Source organism: Leptodactylus fuscus, chromosome 1 (genome assembly GCF_031893055.1).
Source record: "Leptodactylus fuscus isolate aLepFus1 chromosome 1, aLepFus1.hap2, whole genome shotgun sequence".
NCBI classification, from domain to species: Eukaryota; Metazoa; Chordata; class Amphibia; order Anura; family Leptodactylidae; genus Leptodactylus; species Leptodactylus fuscus.
The window spans coordinates 293301964-293317954 of record NC_134265.1 but is presented as its reverse complement, the minus strand read 5'-3'; the positions used below and the strand labels follow the sequence as shown (position 1 = coordinate 293317954).

Genomic DNA, 15991 nt, shown 5'->3' with positions numbered 1-15991 from the left:
AATGCTTCTAAAGCTATGCAGTTTTCAACTAAAATGTCTAGAAATCTCAGAGATCTTCAACATACTGTACAAATGTGTCCACTCTTCAGTCTTCAGGTTGGTTAAAGGGGTTGTCCGAAACCCAAAGACAAAGGATATTCATGACCTATCTATAGGATAGGTTATCAGTATCTGATTGGTGGGGGTCCTGCAGCTTGGCCTTGTACAGATTAGCTGATTCAGCAGTTGGAAGCCATATATCAGGAATGCAGCTAGAGGCAGATCTGTTGTTGTCAAGGGAATGGGAGCAAAGCCGTAGTTCCCTGGTGCCACCATTGCAGAACTATTTACTGTAGTGGGGCACCAGAGAACTGTAGTTCTCACCCATTCACTTGACTAGGAGCAACCCTGCTTCTGTCTGTATACTTTGTATACACATTTTGGCAGCAGAATCAGTTAATTGATGCCTCGTTCTAGTGTTCGACCCTCATTGAGAAAATACTAGTGACCTATCCTGTGATTATAGAATAGGTGACCTAGTGATTATAGGATAGTGACCTATCCTGTGAATATCTGGGTCTTGGACAGCCCCTTTAAAAGTGTCCAGGATCATTGAATTTAATGCATGCAGTTCTGGACTGGACTGGAGGACTGGAAAATAAAAAAAAATGCATTGATACTGACCTGCCTAGTCCCCTTTGTTCCTGTGCTGTTTGAGTACAGACCAGCAGAGGAGAGGATGCAGGTAACTATCAGTGCATTTTTAATTTTCTATCCCTGCAGACCTGTGTGCATTTAAATCAATATAATCACATTTGAACACAATATCATAACATGTTCACAAATCCCATGAAAGGCTGCAATTCACAAACACTCTCCACCCCAGATAGACACAGATAGGATGATTTTTATCATACTCTGCCATGAATTGTGTATTCTACATGTGTCTGTATGTGGACACTAGAAAAGGGCAAACCTCTAAAGATTATTTTAGATATATAGGATGGTTTTATGATACTCTGACATGAATTATGTATCCTACATTTGTCTGTGGGTGGACACTAGAGAGGGGTGAACCTCTGAAGATTTATTAGTTTCCGGTTTGGATAGTTTGGCCCAAAGATTAGTTTTAGGCCAAACTTGTTTGAGTAGAAATGCAAGTGAAATTATTATACTTTGGGGTCTCTTCAGTAGACTCATAGGGGAAGGGTAGAAAAATATCAGTTCTCCTCTCCTTCAGAGTCACTGGTGAGGCCTGTGATTTGGCCTCAGCGGTCAAATAGGGCACAACAAAAGTCATGACATAACAAGGACTGAACCTGATTTGACCATCTCTAGTGGACAGAAAGTATTTATTGTGAAGTGCAAAGTATCAAATGTTTTGCAGGAATCTTGTAATATTGAATTTGAATTTGAGTTATTGTAAAGATAAATATTTCTGTACTGTTATGCCTCTGCGGTTATATGGATACTGCCACTGTACCCATGCTGCTTAGTATAATGTTCACATGTTTACTTAGATTCACATGAATAATAAAGGTTATTTTGTTACAGCATGAAAGAAGCTGGATTAAGCTACAAGTACTGGAGAGGTGTTCCTCTTTCTTCCAGTTGCAAACAGTGTCCAGCAACTTATACAAATCCTGTTTGTGGATCTGATGGCCATTCATATTTATCTAAGGTAAGACAAAAAAAAAGTAGACTTCATTTTAATGCCATGCCATGCTAAGTACTTTTAATGATTGTTTTTAGTTTTCCTATGTATTACATATTTGTGTTTATATACATTCTCATTATACTGTACATGAATTTATTGTCAGATAAAATTGCAAAATCATTTAGGACACTAAATATTTAGAATGTTTCTTTCATTATTTTGGGGACAACCTAATGTACACTGGTTTCTCACCTCACAATGATCTGACATATATTGAAAGTAGAAAATGCAATCTAGTCTTTAACCCCTTCCCAACATTCGCCGTAATAGTACGGCGCTGCTGGGAAGGGCTTCCCGCAAACTGCCGTACTATTACTGCGGATGCATGGTGCGCACACAGAACTTGTGTGCGCACCATGCACAGCGGGTGTCAGCCGTGATACACGGCTGACAATACCCCGTAACACCCGCGGTCGGAACCGGGTCCGATCGCGGGTGTTAACCCCTGATATGCCGGTGATCAACATGACCGCCGGCACCTCCGGGGTTTGGTTAACAAATGGTGCCGATCGGCACCCCCCGCGCCGATTTCGGGGGGTGCCGGTGTTCGTAGGGGGCAGCCCGGGGTCTGATCAGTGACCCCAGGTCTGCCCCATCACTTACCCCATCCTCGCACCTGGCTGATCCTACCGTAAATGAAGCTGTCAGCCTGTGCGTCTACACAGGCTGACAGCTTCCTATACACTGCAATACACGTGTAACACGTGTATTGCAGCGTATCTCTATTGAAGCAGTGATCAGCCGATCACTGCTTCAATCCCCCATGGGGACAGAAAAAAAAGTTGGACAAAAGTAAAAATAAAAAAGTTTAAATAAGTTTAAAATAAAATAGAAATAAATAAAGCCCCAAAAATCCCATTTTCCCCATATAAAATGTTTTATTATGTAAAATAAAGAAAAATAGGAAAAAACATGGTATCGCCACATCCGTAATAACCTGAACAATAAAATTAAAACATTATTTAACCCGAACAGCGAATGTCGTAAAAAAAAACGTAGAAAACCGCACAAAATAATGATTATTCACCACCTTTCCCTTACAAAATGTTCAATAAAAAGTAATCAAATGGTCAGATGAAAACCAAAATGGTACCAATAAAAAGAAGAGGTCTTCCCGCAAAAAATAAGCCCTCAACCAGCTCTGTCTAGCGAAAAATAAAAACGTTATGCCTTTCAGAAGATGGCGATGCAAAAATAATTGATTTTTTTCCCTGAATTGAATTCTATTCTGCATAAATAGCAACGCATTAAAAAATCATATAAATGAGGTATCGCCGTAACCGTACCGACCGGCAGAATAAAGGTAACATGTTACTTATGCTGTACGCTGCACGGGAAAAAAAAAATGCTAAAAAGCAATGCCAGAATTGATGTTTCCTTTTACATCCCACCCAGAAAGAGTTAATAAAATGTAGTCAATAAGTTACAGGCCCCAAAATGGTAGCATTGAGAAGCACATCTAATACCGCAAACACCAAGCCCTCATATGGCCACATTGCCAGAAAATAAAAATAAAAATCTACCTTGTACAATGTGAAGACAAAAACCCCAAAAGTCGCCAAATCATTAGGACATAAGTGGCTGCGACTAGAAGGAAATGTATAAGCTTGTGCGAGCGTTTTCAGGGGACACCCCATATTTAGAGCTTATGAGAGATAATACACCAGCGCTGACCCCCCAGAATGCCCCTCTTCCCCGTCCGCGTCATAGGAGCTGGTGGGAAAATAGAATGGGATTTGGTGTACCCAATTTACTCCGCACAGCTTACACATTCACTTCGGGGTTACTAATGCTCACTACATCACTTGATAAATTCTTTGAGGGGTGTGGTTTTCAAAATGGGGTCACTTTCTAGAGGTTTCCACTGTTTTGACTCCTCAAGGGCTTTGTAAATGTGACATGATGCGTGAAACTGATCGCAGCCAGATCTGCCCTCTAAAAGCTCTTTGGCGCGCCTTCCCTTCTGCGTCTCGCTGTGCGTCCATATATTAGTTTACACCCACAAGTGGGGTACTATGGTAGTCGGGAGAACTTGCCTAACAAATTGTGGGATGCGTTTTCTCCTTTAACCCCTTGTGAATGTGCAAATTCTAGGGCTAAACGAAAATTTTATTAAAATAAATTCAAATTTGAAAATTTCACCTCCATTTTGTATTAATTCCTGTTAAGCACTTATAGGGTTAAATTACTAGGTATATGTTGTTTTGGCTTATTTAAGGGGTGCAGTTTTGAAAATGGGGTGATTTATGGGGGGCTTTAATACAAGGGTCTTTCAAAACGCCTTCATAACTGGATTAGTCCCTTAAAAAATGGGTTTTGGAAATTTCTTGAAAATTTTGAATATTGTTGTTTCACTTGTAAATCTTATAATGTCCGTAAAAATAAAAGGGTGACTAAAGTTTGATGCCGACATAAAGCAGAGATCTGGGACATGAGATTTATGATATAATTTTGGCGGTCTGACTATCTGTATGCAATGCACATCATTTCAAACTTTATAAAATGCATATTTTTCAAAATTTCCACCAAATTTCCAATTTTTTCATAATTAAACACAAAACATATCAACCAAAATTTACCACTAACATGAAGTACAATGTGTTACGAAAAAACAATCTTAAAATCACTGTGGTAAGTTAAAGCGTTCCAAAGTTATTGCCACATAAAGTGACACATGTCAGTTTTGAAAAATCGAGCTTGGTCAGGAAGTCAAAAAGTGCCATCGGCGGGAAGGGGTTAATTCAGAATTTTGCAGTAGAATTTGGGTGCTTGGATCCATTATGTATTATCAAAATGAGAGTAGAAACTTGGGATTGGTTCTGGGAGGATTGCTGCCTCAAAGTTAGGGATTCTTTTGAGCCATTTATCTTTCAACTACTGTAAATATTACTGGTCCTCATTTGAAAAACTGCATGAAATTATTTATTTCAAAAACAACAATAAATCCTATTGCAAATACTTAAAAAATATCTGCGTTTTCATGAATAGTTGAAATATGTGCAGGGTCTTACTGGGCAGTCTATTCTATGAAATTATAAGCATTACTACATGATGTCCTATCAGATTTTCTGCTGATAATATCTCCATTATAGCTGCACCACATTTTACATTTGTCTCTGAGGCTGTGGACTTGTACAACAAGGAGCAGTCTGTTCTACTATGATATTTCCATTATAATTAGTACTGGTTTAGTTACAAGTCTTTCTGCAAGGAGTAACCGTACAATAGCAAACAAATAGCTGAGGAAAGCCAAAATAATATAGGAGATTAAGGAACACTCAACTGCAAATACAGGTCATATACACACATACATAGTGCAGCTAAAATGATCCCTGACACATGAAAAGAGAAATCTACAAAAATAGTCAGTAGAGCTGCTTGCTGTCTGTAAGTAACATCAAATCTGTAACAACACAAGCAGTCAGAAATCTATATAAACACATAAGTAGACTTTGCTTACATTGTAAGATGTCAGATTGCAGAAAATTCACTCCAGTACACAGTGCAATTGTTTTGTGAGGAATAACAACCACTCCTCTCTATTCACTGTGTGAAGAGATCAGTGCCTTCCCCTTACTGTGAAGCTATCTTGTTTTTTTAAATGATTCTATGGATGTGACTTCCCTAGCAACAGGAAGGGAGCTGCAAATTAGCTAGAAGGTAGACACTTATCACAGAGTAGGCATCCAAAAAGGACTATAGAACATAAAATATAACTTTTATTATAAATAATTTAAAATCATACCTAATAGATCATTGGCCACCCTAAGAGACCATAACAAAACACAAATTGTCCCCTAAGTGTTAAGTCTGGGGGAACCCCCTAACTAAAATTTTATGTCAGGGGAAATTAACTAGTGAATCCTTACTATACCAGAGCACCACTACTCTTAAAGTGAACACCCCAGTTAATCCAGTGTCAGGTGTAAGTAGCCACTCCCAAATGTGGTGATGAAATCATAGGATCACTAGAGATTCAGTCTCTCAAAAAATATTAGAGAATCAAATGATGATAAAGGGATGTGTACTAATACAGCAGCGACCAACACTTAATGTTCATAGCTGGGTTAATAGAGCATAGTGCATATGTTTTATCTATACAATGGATCGACTGAGCATAAAGATCACTATGCCTCAGCGCACTGCTGAACACATTGCAGCCTATATCACCCTAGAGATACTTCTTTACTCTATGCGTTTCGCTGGAGATTCCTCAAAGCTCATCAGGAGATCATGCCCTCATCAAAAATACAATGGAGAGAACGATAGTGGTAGGCTCTGGTTCTTAGAGCAGTCGACCAAGGTAGACAGCATTTTCAGTTAATGAACATTACATTTTGGTCCAGAATCACTTGCTTTATTAAATGAGACTCAGTTGTCTGAAAAGTTAGCGACCATTTAAAGAGGGTCTTTCACCACCTCCACCATCTGCTTTGCATCCTTTATATTTATTTGCCTCTTTGTATAACTTTTGCCGTTGGACAGGTTACATATGAATTATGATATTGATACTACAATTTATTTGATTGTATACAACTGCAGGAACCTTCAGCTGTCTTTAAAGGGGTTGTCCAAAATGAAATTAAATCCCTATACTAATCCAAACACCCTCCTCCTTTTTAAATAACATAATTTATCAAAAATGTACATTTACCCATATTTTTTTATTTATTTATTTTTTTTGGTTATCCATGACGATCAGTTTCCCTGTTTCTAGAAATGACTACTCACGACTACTCCTCTACTCATCATATATACCTCTCTTCCTTCCAGGCTACGGCTCTTCCCTGTTTTCTGACTGCTGGCATGTACTACAGACTCAGCGCTGCTCTATGTAGCCCATAATCCAACCCTACTGCAAAGCAAGGGAGCATCAGAGACCTGCGCAATAGAGATGGATCATCAGCTACAGAGCAGCGCTTGGTCTATAGCACATGCTGGCAATCAGAAAAGAAGGATAGAAAACCCATTTAAGGGCTCCTTTACACTGAATTTTTTGGCAACGGATTTTGACGAAGAATCCATCTCAAAATCCGCTGCCAAAACTGGCTCCCATTGACTTCAATGGGAGCCTCTCACTTCTGAAGCGAGAAGCGAGATGACCCTTCTTGCCTAGTCCGAAGCGAAATGCCGCGATCGGATGCATCCCATCGTGGCTAGCTGTGCATAATGTTCACACGGGGAATGCAATTTTTTTTATTAAATACACTGTAAGTAATCTATTCGGTAATTCTAACTTTAGTCATCTGTATAACACAGCAGATTCTAAGTAGTCTCAACCTGCAACATTTCATCAAAATGTTATTTTAACAGTTCTAAACTAATTTGTGATCACTATAATGAATATGTTTTACTGTACTTTCCATCAATAATTTGAATTGAGAACCTCATGAACTTCATCTATACCAAAATATTTGCTTATAAATATTCATGATTATCCATTATTGGTTATACACTAGCCCAGCTCTTTCCCCCCTCTACAAATCTGTTCTAACTGTAGCAGTTGGTGATCTGACATTCACTAAACTAGTCAGAAGCCTCACTGAACAACGCTAACAATACCAAATTATATTTTCAGTCAGTGCTACAGAACCCTTAGGACTTCATTAGAATTTCACTGGACTTCGTCTCTTGCTGCAGCAACACAACCCAATGAAATAAATTCATGACATATTTTGCAATAATTAAATCATGGTTGTGAAAAGGAAATAGACAAAATGTTAAGGATTTTGATCAAATTGCCAAACTTGAACATCTCACATGAGATTACACTTTATGGGCTAATCAATCTAACTTAGAGATCCTTGACAGTGACAGAAGGCATAATGTATGTTGTTGACACATAACTGTTTGGGCTATGTCTACAACTACTGCTCAAGTATGGTAGAGGATAAGTATGAGTTTTATTCTTGTATAAAATCTTTTACCAAATTTTGGAAATTTACTTTAAAGGGGTTGTCCATTTGTATTGTTTTTTATTTTTATAACCCCTATTCCAAAAAAGTTGGAAAGTTGTGTAAGATCTAAAGAATGGAAGAAATCTCATATAAACATATTTTATTCACATTAGAACGCATATCAAATGCTGAAAGCTAAAAATTTGAAAAAGGAATTGATGGCAGCAACACATCTCAAAAAAGTTGGGAGAGGGTTAACGAAAGGCTGGTAAAGTGGACTAAATGAGAAACAGCTTGCGGGTCACATGAAAGATGTCACATGACTGTGTATATAAAAAGAGCATGTTAGAGAGGCAGAGCTTCTGCATTAGAGGCCGTTTTTGAAACTGCCCCCACATAATTTAATTTACCCTTCCCAAGCTCCACATAAGGTCCTTGTCCCCTCAACCACCAATGTTACAAAACAAAAACAAAGAATACTCTCCTAACCCTGTTCCCATGAACTTGCAGGATCCGGCTGTAATGATGTCTGTGGCTCGGTGCTCCTTGCGCTTCCCTGCTGCAGTCATCACCAACCAAAGGCAGTATAATGGAGCATAGAGCTGATAGCCCTGTGGTCCACTATTGAATTCAACCTCTATCTACATAAACTGCATAAAAAAGTAATGGGAAATCTCAGAATATGGTTGCTCAGTGTAAAAATGCAGAAAATTTGAAAATCTCACCATCTACAGTACATAATATCATCAAAAGATTCAGTTAATATGGAGAAATCCATGTGTACAAGTTCCAAGGTTGACAGTCAGTATTGGATGCTAGTGATCTACGGGCACTCAGGCAGCACTTCATTAATAACGGGCATAAATTGGTAATACGAGCGGAGCAACACGGTGGCTCAGTGGTTAGCACCGCAGCCTTGCAGCACTGGAGTCCTGGGTTTGAATCCTGCCAGGAACAACATCTGCAAGGAGTTTGTATGGTCTTCCTGGCATTACAATATATATCCAACAGTGTTAATGCAAACCCCCTCATGAGGCATAGGAAGTCAGACAATGGGAACGATGGAAGATATGGTATGTATTGAATCCACTGGTGGAAGATCAGGAGACAGGGAGGCAGGCGTACAGGCAACTTTCAGAGAATGTTTGTTTCAGGGAAGGCCTTACATATTTTAGCAAGATAATGCTAAACCACATACTGCATCTATCACAATAGCATGGCTTTTCAGAAGAAGAGTCTGGGTGCTGACCTGAACAGCCTGCAGTCAAGACCTTTCAACCAAAAAAACATGGACCCTGGACTGTTGAGCAGTTAGAATCAGTCAAGAATGGGACAATATTCATATATTTGAACAATGATCACTGAATAACAGGGGTTACATAAAATGTCTGATGGGTAACATAACTAACGCCTCCTTCAGTTTATAGCATTTCATAGTATGGGCCTAGTGCCTGGGTATTGGAGATGTATGTCCCCAAAATGAAAATATATGTATATTACAAAATTTCATGACTTTATGTTCTGTAAATAAATACATTTATAAAACTAGAAAGTGATATAAAAAGATATTCGACTATTCGAACGAATATCAAACCCTATTATAGTCTATAGGGAAAAATGCTTTGTTTCAGGGGAACCCATCATTCGACTCAGGAGGGTCACCAAGTCCACTATGACACCTCAGCAAATGATGCCAACACCTCTGCAATGCAACTGGTACAGCAGGGGAAGCATGCCTTGGGGCATTTAACAAGCCCAAGTCACAGTTTTACCCCACCATCACAGCCTATCAACTACACACTTTCCACACTCAAACCTCTATCAGAGCGGGAAAATATTTGGAAACCTTCTTTCTTCCCCCAAATGGATGGACAGAAACCCAAATTTAGGCTAAAGAAAACATTAACAAGCACCCCCTTTAAATCACGTTGCCCATGACAACCACAGATGGAATAGGCAATCTGAAATCCAACAGTACCCACCCTGAACTGTCATTGTGGATGTGTGTGTGATATGGTAAGACCTTCCAAAATTCACTTTTCTGGCCCTTAACGTGCACCCTTCCAAATTAGGTTAGAGGCCCTTAAGCTGAGCTACCAGCAGAGATTGAGGCCCTTTAGGTGACTTTAGCCTCTTAACCAGCAGAGTTTTAGGCCCTTTAACTTAGTTGAGCCTTGCACCAGCAGTGTTTTTGGCCCTTGGAGTCAATTGAGCCTCTAACCAGCAGAGTTTGGGGGAATCCGGGTGGATTGAGACTCTAACCAGCAGAGTTTGGGGGAATCAGGGTGGATTGAGACTCTTTTTCCCTTTGGGTGAGTTGAGCCTTGCACCAGCAGAGTGATAGCCCCTATAAAATTGTTAGCCCCTAAAATGGTGGTTCCAGAACCATCACTCTTATTGTGTGGGATTGATGCAGTGGATTGGACTGAGGACCCAGACATTGACCTTGATTTGGATTGGGAAATTGATAACATTTTGGCATCAAGTCCTGCGGGTAACTTTTATTTAGAGGACCACAAAGGTGGAGAATTGGCTGCAACCACTACTACCAGTAATGGTCCTTTAATATCGGATTCTACATTACCCCTACAGGATTCTGATCAGGTGTTAATAGTCCAAACAACATGCTCCAATACTTTAGATGTAGATCAGAAACCACTTTCCCTTCCGACACCAGATTTAACCAAGCTTCATCATCATCATCATCATCATCATCATCCTGCTGCTGAGATGGAGCCACTAAAGGAAACCTTGCCTTCCAAGGCATGTTCTGCAGCTGCGACTGAGCCAAATCTAAACACAGAGTCCTTTGGAACGGAACAAAATTCACCAGCAGTGTTTTTGGCCCTTAGGGTGAGTTGAGCCTTGCACCAGCCTGATGGGACCACCGACGCATCGACAAGCGCCTGCGGTCAGGGATGCTACTTATCTTTAATGACAGGCCGGATGAATGTAGTGGAATCTGGGCCCGGGGTGCAAACTGGGGTGGCCTATCTCCTCTCCTAGTTCAAAATTCATGGCAGGGGTTCTCTGAAAGCCTACTCCTGCGCTGCAACCTCGACCCCAACTATGAGCTGGAAATGCTGAAACACTGGCATGGGTGTCAGCAGGCCGTGCTGAAGCTCAACAGCTTTGGGGACAGACAGCACACTGCTTCCGTGGTGAGGGATGCCATCCAGGATGATATGGCAATATGATTTTCCCCGCTGCACCTGGCCCCAGGCATGTTTGCGTATGTGATAATGGCCGGAACCTAGTAGCAGATCTTGAGCTTGCCAGACTCACACGGTCCACACAAAGGTTCTTTGAAACCTACACCATTGTGCCTGATATACTGGTCAAAGTAGCCTCTGCTAGGCTGAACACATTCAGAGCACACTCCTGTCATCTTCGTACCATTGGCTGGCGGAGGAAGATGAGGGGGATGAAGTGGAATTTCATGTCACTGTCCCACACGAGGCTTGAGGGTGAAGTTCAGTGCATCCCATTGCTTCAGCATGGATGGTGTGAAGGGGAGTGGAAAATGGAGGAAATGGAGAGTGACCCTTACAGTTGGGGGGGGGAGCGAAGTCATGCCAAGTAACACACTGGCACACATGGCTGACTTCATGTTGAGTTGCTTTTCAAGAGACAAAGGCATAGTTCACATCATGGAGAGCAAACAATACTGGATTGAACAAAAAATTGGATTGAGCTTATATAGCATGACTGAATTGCTGTGTATCTGTAACATCTCTGCCTGTTCGGGTCACTGCACCACCCTCTGCTCGCATGCTGCGGCGCAGGAGGCGTGTGCAGTTTGAGAATCTGCTTAAAGTTTTTAGTTGCACTGTGTGAACACGGCTCTAGTCCTTAATTGGATTTGCACCACACCCGTCTTCTGCCAAGGTTGCCTCTGTCCATTAAGTGGTTAATCTGGCCTTGCCCTGTGATTGACAGCTGCCTTTCTGTGAACTCCATGGGCGGGTTCTTCCTCCCTATTTAGCCTTGGTTCCCATTCACACCAGTGCTTGTTATTGCCGTGCGCATACCTGCTCTTACTGTCCCTGTTTGCTTATACTATTATACTTGACCTTTGGCTTTTCTCATTGACTATTCTCTTGACTCCGATTTAGCACTGCATCGCTCTCCTGTTACCGAACCCTGGCTACCTGACCTCCCTTTGTTGTGGTTCGTCTTGTCTGCGTTTTGTGTTTCACATATTCAGGGAGGGATTGTCCTCGTGGTTGTCGCCTATTACCTAGGATAGGGCCTGGAAATAGGAAGGGAAAGCGGGGGGCTTCAGCTTAGGGCTCACTGTCTCTTGTGCCCCTCCCAGGGTTTAACAGTTCTGGGAATTGCTGTCTTAGCAATTCCCTTACAGTATCACACTTAGCTTCAGGAGGTAGACCCTTAAAAATTGGATTGAGCTGATATAGCGTGACTGAATTGCTGTGTCTCCCACTTAGCTTCAGGGGGTACAGCATTAAAAACAGGTTTGACCGTACATGTTCAAAAAGAGGTAGAGAAGAACGGCCGTTCTTCTCTACCTCTTTTTGAATATCTACTGTTTTCCATGGATCCGGAAACCTGATCGTGCACCCCGAAGAAATAACCCCGAAACAATCACAGTGAGCTCCCATTTTTTCTATACTATGGACCTTGACCATACATGGCCTGACTGAATGAACGGCTGTCTCCCACTTAGCTTCAGGGGGTAGACCCTTAAAAATTGGATTGTGCTGATATAGCCTGATTGAATTGCTGTGTCTCCCACTTAGCTTTGCGGGGTGGACCCTTAAAAATTGGATTCAGTGTACATAGCCTGACTGAATTTCTGTGTCTCCCAGGTAGATTTTGGGGTTACACACCGTGAAAAACTGGATTGAGCATACATAGCCTGACTGAATTTCTGTGTATACCACATAGGTTTTGGGTGTACACACCCTGAATATCTGGATTGAGCATACATAGCCTGACTGAATTTCTGTCTCTCCCACCTAGGTTTTGGAGGTACACATCATGAAAAACTGGATTGAGTGTACATAGCCTGACTGAATTTCGGTGTCTCCCACCTAGGTTTTGGGGGTACACACCCTGGATATCTGGATTGAGCGTACATAGCCTGACTGAATTTCGGTGTCTCCCTCCTAGATTTTGGGGGTACACACCCTGGATATCTGGATTGAGCGTACGTAGCCTGACTGAATTTTGGTGTCTCCCACCTAGGTTTTGGGGATACACACCCTGGATATCTGGATTGAGCGTACATAGCCAGACCTAATTGCTCTGTATCCCTGTTTTGGGATTACAAACTGCCTGAAAAGCTGGTTTGCACGTATATATAGCACGAACTAACTGCTCTGTATTCCTGCTATTTTGTGGTGGGCACACCCCTAAGAAAAGCTGGTTTGCACATATATAGCAAGAACTAACTGCTCTCTATTGCTGCTATTTTGTGGTGGGGACACCCCTGGAAAAGCTGGTTTGCACGTGTATATAGCTGGAACTAACTGCTCTTTATTCCTGCTATTTTGTGGTGGGGACACCCCTGTAAAAGCTGGTTTGAAGGTGTATATAGCCGGAACTAACTGCTCTCTATTCCTGCTATTTTGTGGGGACACCCCGAAGAAAAGCTGGTTTCCATGTATATATAGCAAGAACTAACTGCTCTGTATTCCTGCTATTTTGTGGGGGGACACCCCGGTAAAAGCTGGTTTGCACGTGTATGTAGCCGGAACTAACTGCTCTCTATTTCTGCTATTTTTTGGGGGGACACCCCTGAGAAAAACTGCTTTTCACGTATATAGCAAGAAGTAACTGCGCTGGATTCCTGCTATTTTTTGAGGGTACACCCCTGAGAAAAGCTGGTTGGAATGTATATAGCAAGAAGTAACTGCTGTGGATTCCTGCTACTTTTGGGGGGGACATCCCTGAGAAAAGCTGGTTGGAACGTGTATAGCAAGAAGTAACTGCTCTGGATTTGTGCTATTTTGTGTGGGGACACTCCTAACAAAAGCTGGTTTGCACGTATATAGCAACAAGTAACTGTTCTATATCCCTGTTTTCCACCGTCCGTGGAAAGCTGGACTCCTGTCCCTGCAGTATATAGCTCTGAGAAGAGCTGCTGTTGTTCTTTGGTTTTTCCCTGCCTATCTGAAGCTAATCGCTATCTAGCCCTCAGCAGATATGTTTCTTTCCCTATCTCTGACCGCAAATCTGACGAATATGGCGGCGGCCATTCTTATGAATGGGAGGTCACATGTTTTCGTCAGCCAATGGGTTTTTTCAATTTTTTTTTATGCCTCTGTTGTCGTAGTTCCTGTCCCACCTCCCCTGCACAGTTATTGGTGCAAAAAACGCGCCATGGAAGGTGGGAGGGGATATGAATTTTTGCTGCGTATCCCGCGTGGTATTCGATTGGGAACGAATACCTCGAACGGCCTGATATACCTATTCGATCGAACGGTGTTCGCTCATTTCTAATTACTACATTTTATGAGATTATACTTTTTTTTTTTTTTTTTTTTTTTTTTTTTTAAAAAACATTTCCAGCTTCAAAGCTGGTGTAGGTAGGGGCCACACGGTGGCTTAGTGGTTAGCACTGCAACCTTGCAGTGCTGGAGTCCTGATGTTCAAATCCCGCCAAGGGCAAAAAACCATCTGCAAGGAGTTTGTATGTTCTCCCCGTGTTTGCATGGATTTCCATCCCATATTCCAAAAAAGACATACTGATAGGGAAAAATGTACATTGTGAGCTCTATGTGGGGCTCATAATCTACATTAAAAAAAAAAAAAAAAAAAAAGCTGGTGTAGGCCATAGTGATATGAATGAACTCTGCACATATTGAACTCTTAGGGCTAGTTCACACGTGAGTATAAGGGGAGGTTTTTGACAGCGGATTTCGCGTCCAAAACCTCCCCTTATAATGGTAGTCTATGGAGACCGCCGGGCTTCTGTTCTCCGCTAGCGGCGAGGTGCTGCTAGCGGAGAAAAGAAAGGACATGTCCTTTCTTCAGGCGGAAGCCGCGCAGGCTCAGCCGCGCGGCTTCCGCCCCCGGCAGCTCCCTCCTATGTCGGCTCATTCATTTGAGCCGACAGCAGAGGGTTAAGCCGCGACAGCGATGGTCGCGGCGGGCGGGTTTTGACAAGAGAGAGACGCGGCTCGCCGCGTCTCTCTCTGTGTCAAAACCCGCGCGGGCAGTTCACGTGTGAACTAGCCCTTAGGAGGTTTGGTGCATTTAATTTTTTGTTTGGTTTCCGCTTTTAGCAACTAATATACATTTATTTGCATTTTTTCATAAAACATTCACTTTTAATCAAAATTGCATGAAGGTGCCTGTTCGTATATAGTACCAAGTGGCGTTCTGACAATGCTGCAGAAAATATATAGGTATAGGGGGGTTGGATGCTTTTTTAATGTTGCAATTTAGGTTTGATTTGTCCATCTCAAAACTGTGAAAATTGCTCTGGCTACTGGAGGTGCAAAATTTCCAGAGACCCTTGGCAGTGAAAGGGTTAAATGAAGGCATTATTGCTGATAAATATTTGCTCAATTTAAAATGGAAAATCATCTGGAAAATCATTTATTATGGAAAATGTATATGAAAGCAAGATAATAGCCACAAGTAAACCTAGAGGTGAAGTCATGCTTATCAAACAGGGAAGCAGCTGTAAGTTGCATAATGAATACCGAAGAGCACAGACTTCTACTTCACTGAATGTGTTTAAGTTTCAAGAAGAAGAAAATGGAGTTTTTTTTTCCAAGCACAGAAAATATCTCCACAGTGTAATTTCACAAAAAGGGAATTTGTTTTGCTTTCTAGGCAGAATGTCAAGTGTTTAGGATTTTCTATTTTCTATAAATCTCTGATATGACAGTTTATTATTTAATTAATGTAGTCCCGTCATCTTCCAAGTTGCCACACGAGGGACTGTACAGGCCAAAATGTAGTCAGGGACCCATAATAATAAGTTACTATAAGGGCCTATACTCATTAGGTCTACCTGCCCTAATGTAAAATATGAGCCTCAAAATTTGCTGAAATTATATAATCCCTTATTTTCCGCCTAATGGGGACTGAAAGAGAACATATTCGCAAACCATATACTTTATAATGATCATGGGATTCCAAATGTACATTGACCAGGTATTTCCAACAACAGCCATGCGCTGCATAGTTTAATGTGAAGCAGGGGGAGTGCATAAAAAAGAGAAGTGTAACGTGTCCTTTAAAGTGCGCTCACATATATACACTGTCTCTGTTGTTCCCTTCTGTGTTGTACAGAAAACCCAGAGAAAAACTAATCCCAGAACATTGGCATGCAGCATCTATCTGACATCCCTGGCCCACTCTTGCAAGGAGCTGGGCAAAAAGATGCTGCAAGTAATATATTTTTAGAAAGGTCTCTTACTAT

At 41.5% G+C, this 15991-nt stretch overlaps 1 protein-coding gene across 1 annotated transcript in view; it reads left to right on the top strand.

Annotated features, from left to right (window-relative positions):
• The window catches only part of SPOCK3 (SPARC (osteonectin), cwcv and kazal like domains proteoglycan 3), a 276057-nt gene that overhangs the window by 213226 nt on the left and 46840 nt on the right, over positions 1-15991 (top strand). Inside the window, exon 5 of the mRNA XM_075258082.1 lies at positions 1534-1660. Coding sequence (XP_075114183.1) covers positions 1534-1660 — 127 coding nt within the window. The remainder of the gene's footprint in view (positions 1-1533; positions 1661-15991) is intronic.